Source organism: Oncorhynchus mykiss, chromosome 23, assembly GCF_057628025.1.
Source record: "Oncorhynchus mykiss isolate SJ-2025 chromosome 23, ASM5762802v1, whole genome shotgun sequence".
Lineage (NCBI taxonomy): Eukaryota > Metazoa > Chordata > Actinopteri > Salmoniformes > Salmonidae > Oncorhynchus > Oncorhynchus mykiss.
This window is the reverse complement of record NC_143044.1, coordinates 13375001-13380565: the sequence shown is the minus strand read 5'-3', so window position 1 is coordinate 13380565 and position 5565 is coordinate 13375001. Positions and strand designations below refer to the sequence as shown.

At 43.1% G+C, this 5565-nt stretch overlaps 1 protein-coding gene across 2 annotated transcripts in view; it reads left to right on the top strand.

The window, feature by feature from the left end:
• Positions 1-429: 429 nt before the first annotated feature.
• The window catches only part of LOC110502455 (BCL11 transcription factor A), a 52068-nt gene continuing 46932 nt past the window's right edge, over positions 430-5565 (top strand). Inside the window, exons 1-2 of one of the 2 annotated variants that reach the window (XM_036959945.2) lie at positions 430-987; positions 5257-5565. The exon at positions 5257-5565 is cut by the window's right edge and continues 87 nt beyond it. In XM_036959945.2, the coding sequence (XP_036815840.2) occupies positions 933-987; positions 5257-5565 (364 nt within the window). In that variant the 5' untranslated portion in view covers positions 430-932. Of the gene's footprint in view, positions 1868-5256 lie in introns of both variants that reach the window. The other variant, XM_090216927.1, reaches the window with a different exon arrangement.

The window sequence follows — 5565 nt, the reverse complement described above, 5'->3', positions numbered from 1 at the left end:
ATATACTTTATTCTATGCTACTGTATTTTAGTCAATGCTACTCCGATCTACTATTTATATATTTCTTAATTCCATTATTTTACTTTTAGATTCGTGTGTATTGTTGTGAATTGTTTTATATACTACTGCACTGTTAGATACTACTGCACTGTTGGGTCTAGGAACACAAGCATTTCGCTACACCCGCAATAACATCTGCTAAATATGTGTATGTGACCAATACAATACAATTTGATTTGATTTGATGGCTCCACAATGTCCACCACTGCGACTTCATCTGTTAAACGTCTCTCCGTGTTTCTCTCTCTCTCTCTCTTTTTCTCTTTCCCTCCCCGCATGCAGCATATGTCCGGCCCCCTCCGAGCTCCTGTCCATTGGATTTTCTTGCTGTTTTCCTTCGCCGCCCCCCCCCCCCCCCCCCCGCCTCTCACACACACAGTGCACATTGCTTTCATTAGACATCCCTCTCTCTCTCCCTTGCGATCACACACTACCTCCCCCAAATGCCGCTTGTCCGGCCCCCTGATCTCTCTGTCCATTGGCTTCTCCGGGTCTATTTTTCATGTCCAGCCCCTAATGAGTGTCCATTGGTTTTGTTATTTCCCTTCCCTCCTCCCACTTTGCCGCTTCGCCCTGCCCATGTTTTGTATGTCTGTGTCCATCCATCTCCTGACGTTCAAGTTCGCAGAAACGTCACGTCCGCACTTGAACTTGCAGCTCAGGGGGGCTTTTGCCATTTTCCATCTCTCTCTCGCTCTATTTTCAAAAAAGCCATGACGGCGATCCCACTATACATCTTCCCTGCGCCATCGTTGTATTATTTCTAATTTATTTTGGATATCAAAGGCATTGATGAAGATATTTTCTCTGGAGTCTCCCTTCTAACCCGGCTCTCCCGATGTGAACCGAGCTGAACGCCGCCACCAGCCACCATGTCTCGCCGCAAGCAAGGCAAACCCCAACACTTAAGCAAAAGGGATTTTTCGCGTAAGTACACCTACATTGTCATTTCTACTTTTACCACACTCCTTTCTACCCAGCCCAATACCGGTTCCATTCAGAAAAGCGGAAAATGGGTTACCAGGAGCGTGATTCTCATGGGCACTTTGGACACTGGACAGCACGGACCCGCAGTCAAGTGGACTTCACCGTGAAAGCCTGGCGATAATCTACCTGGGTAAAATACCTATGCGCGCAAAGCATATCCCACCCAAAGCTGAAAGAGAAAAGTTTGATCCAGCTTTCATCTCTGAGAAAAATCGGAGAAGTTTGCAGCGAGAATGGAATTACATTCATACGCACTGCACTGGCTTTAGTGCCCCGGTTGCCTCAGCCACTAAAGTGCATAGGCTACGTTAAGGTACGCGGAGCCTATGAGTTTAGCCTTTTCTTTAAGCGGAGCTATGTAGAATATCGCACGGAATTTCCGGTATCGGTGCCTGTCTTGGATCGTGGCAGGTTTCCCCCCTCTCGTGCTATTTTTGGAAGGTTTTCAAAAAACTAGAAGTGGATTTTGATTGGGAAAAATCTCGTGTCCGGCTGTTTACAGGCACCGCGTGCATGCGCGTGTAGCTCATCTGCCAACAGAGTCGAAATAGATGTCAATAACGGCCTATTTGTACCCTGCTTGTCCAAATATCCTTATCAAATGGATTGTAGTGTTTAGCCTACATTGATTCTGTAAGGTGTTCTGGTATAGTGGCAGGAATTATAGGCTATGCTTCTCAAGTAGCCTAGTAAAATTGGGTGCTTTTGTAAAGAGCAACAGGAGCCACGCTTTTTATATTTAATTTTTTTCTTCCTGCTTTTTACAAACCCATATTTGGAGCCATTTGTTTTAATTTATCATGCAGTTCATAACCCGAAGGTAAGACAATACTAGAATAACACTGTCATGTTATTTAGAAGGTAATAACAATGTAACGAACATTTTTAATAATGACACTTTTTTTTAAGTTGAAATATTCTGATGGAAAACTCTATTACGCGCACATGTATTTTGATATGGAGCCTTTGTTCGTTGATTTCGTTTGAAAACATTACACCATGTTTACAGTGTTTACAAGCAGCAGGCAGCTATATGCGTTTGTAACTAGAAGAATGGCCATGGTAGCCAGCCCAATGACCGATGTTGCTACACGGTGTATGCGTCTTTACAACCCTTTCTTCAGTAGCACTCGAATGGTGTTATATGCGATAACGTGCCCTACACAGATCCACGTTGTTGTAACATTGTGTTGTATCGTGCGGCATTACTAGGTTTCCGCATTTAGTCGAGTGGCCACATAGCCATATATCTGGGTCTCAATGCAACCAGGGGGCATACAGACCAGCTGCATGGCCAGACTTTTGTTCCTGTCGGAATTTCGTCGCTAGGAGGCAGACGACGATCAGAAACTGGATGTGAACTTGAACCTGATCAATTTCACCGCCATCTCAATCTACATATTTGATGATATGTTTAGAATACAGGGAAACGCATAAGGTATACGGCCCCCGTGTCCTATTTACTCTCCAGGTTCGAATCCACTGTTTTTGTTTCCCTACAGGGCTATAGAAGTTAAACAAATGTCATTACAAATGTCAACATTCTGCAGGCCTATATCTTGTTAAATCTAAAGGCACAAATCTCTATAGATTCAGACCTATTTTTATACCGTTGGAACGGGTAGAGGACGTCCTATTTTACAATGAAAATATATGTATTTAAGGTGAAATGAATAAAAAACGTCTTCATACGAAAGGTAGGCCGAATTATATGATGGATCTTGAAATGAAGGTTAGAATTGTAGCTTTTTGAGCAAATTTTCAGTAATAGGACGAACAGGCTTATGCCCAAATGATATATTTGTCCATATTTCCTTCATATAAGGAAGGCGATCATTAGTGTTAATGGTAAACTAATAAAACCCCTTGAAATGTAATGGAATTTACAGAAGTCGGAGAAGAGATATGCTACTAATGTTTACCAGCTTTTATTCTCATGGGCTGTGCGTCAACAACAACACACCTCGTTTTTTTCTGATTGAGCAGGAATTACAGTTGTTTTAATATCATGCAGAATGAAATTCGCTTCAAATGCATTAATTAATTCATTTTCATATAGCCTGTTAGAAAACAATTGTTCCACAACAGTTTTCATCTTCTTTTTATTGATTTGCCACGCTACATTGAATTAGTGACGAATCATGTTTATCCCACACATTTAATAGGAATACAATATAATTTGGCACAGTGTTGCTGCTCTGATGCAACCTACATTTGTGCTAACGTGATATTGATAGCATCATATTTGGTTTAGGAGGGGAAATGTAGTGTGGAAGTGCTATTATGCACAATATGTAAATGTTCAAAAATATATGTCCAGGGTCTGTTTCTCTTCCCTTTCAATTTCATTAAAAGCAGTTCAGTGTAGTCGGCAAGATATGGTGTATGGTGTAAGTACGTGCAAATGCTCATGAAACAAAAACAAATATGCAATCAAATGATATCGTCATGAAAAAAGGTGTTAGACTTTGGGATTACATTTGTTGTTTGTCCATTTAAAAAAAATGGAAACCAACGATGCATTATGTAACTCTGAAATCTACTCTCAGTTCAAGTTTAAGGTGGGGGCTTAGTCTGCTTTCATTTGATTTTATCCAGTGAATTTAATGCCCAGGGTTGTTGTATAACCCTGGCCGTTCTGGTGGTTGACCTGACGTTAAATTAAAGGTAGTAACCGGCCGCCAGAATTTATCACATGTTATCTCTATGTCCCAGTTCGCTCGCAGATGTCATGTAGGATTGCTCGTTCAAATCATATTTCCTCTCGCGCGCTGGGAGCTACTCTACATTCCCCTCTCTCTCTCTCTCCCTCTTTCTCTCTCTCTCGCTCTCTCTCTCCCTCTTTCGCTCTCTCTCTCGTTTTTTCTCTCTCTCTCACACACACTATTTCCCTCTATCTATTCTCTATCTGTCTCTAGGTTGGGCGGAAATACATTTAACCTCAGTTCACAGGATGCTATCTCTTTTATCAAACATTCCTTCCAATCATCAGCCACTACAAATTAAAATCTATTTTTTGATTCTCAGTGGTTTTAGGTTAATTAAAATGTGAAATTGGCAGCTTAGTAAAGAAGGTCAAGATGCTTACCCATTAAGAAGCTAAAGGAGAGCTACTCTCACCTTAGAGCGAAAGATTTCAAACACCATGAGCCGCTCAATAGTAGGCTACCGAGACTCCTGTTAAACCTCCCTCTGTGGTAAAATATCTCATTCACACAGCTCGTCGTCCGTGTACAACAAGACCGACACTCCCCGTGTGACAAAATCAACTTTAAAACGAGTTAAGCGTTAACCCCGGGTTCCATGGCGAGGAATGTACTTGAACGGTTCCTTTTGGCCGATTTCCGTATGTAAAAGTGGTTACCTAGAAACTGTAAGTCACACACATGTAAAGAGTCTAGGATAGTTAAAAAAAAAAAATGATTTCGACACACTGAGCCTGCTTGTCTTTTCTGCACATATGTCGGACACGTTTTTAAATTTCCACATAATGAATTGAAAGTCCTATGAACTATTATTCTTCATCACCCAAGAATAGCCAACACTTTTGAATATGAAAAACACATTTTAGAAAAATATATTAGAATAACTTTTTATTTTTTCCCTTTAGTATGTTGAGTTATCCAACTGTCTCTGTCCCACTGAGCTTTTGATTTCTACAGATCTATAAGACAGTCCTTAAATTATCCCATGTATTATCCATCAGACTAAGTCTTCATTTCTCACAGCTCTATGTTTCTACAATCGCAAAGAACATTTCTTATCTATTACAACTCCCAGCTTTAATTACACGCCTTTCTCAGTTGTTGTTGCGTTCATTTCAATGGATGTAGAAGTGGTGAGAGTGTGAAGTTGACAGACTTATGAGTGTGAAGTGGAGCTGTCTGTCTAATGCCAGTCTCACAGAGAGTTAGTCACCCTCTTTGCTCTGCTACACCGCCCAGACATGACTTCTACTACTACTACTACTGGGGGTGTAGTCTGACGACTACTACTAGTCTAGGCAGAATGGTGAGAGAGAAAAAGCCAAAGCATGTGACCATTGTTTCGCACTGTTATTGATGCTGCTCAATTGAACACACCACCTCTGATTTCTCGTCTCTCTCTCTCTCTCTCTCTCTCTCTCTCTCTCTCTCTCTCTCCCTCCCTCCCTCCCTCCCTCCCTCCCTCCCTCCCTCCCTCTGTCTCTCACTCGTTCCCGGGTTACAGCCGAGCCCCTGTCTGCCGTCGCCTCGGAGGAGCTCTCGTCGGAACGCTGCTCGGAACGTTCAGACCGCTCGGAGAATGGCACGGGCACACTACGGATGGCCGTGGCGACAGAGCAGGATCTGTTGACCTGTGGGCAGTGCCAGGCCACCTTCCCCCTGGGGGACATCCTGCTCTTCATCGAGCACAAGAGGAAGAGATGCCACGGACCCCCCTGTCTGGCCAGGGGCCTGGACAAGCCCCCGTCGCCTACGCCCGGTCTGGCTCTCACCCCTTCGCCCTTCCCGGCCTCTCTCCGCAGGCGCCCTGTGG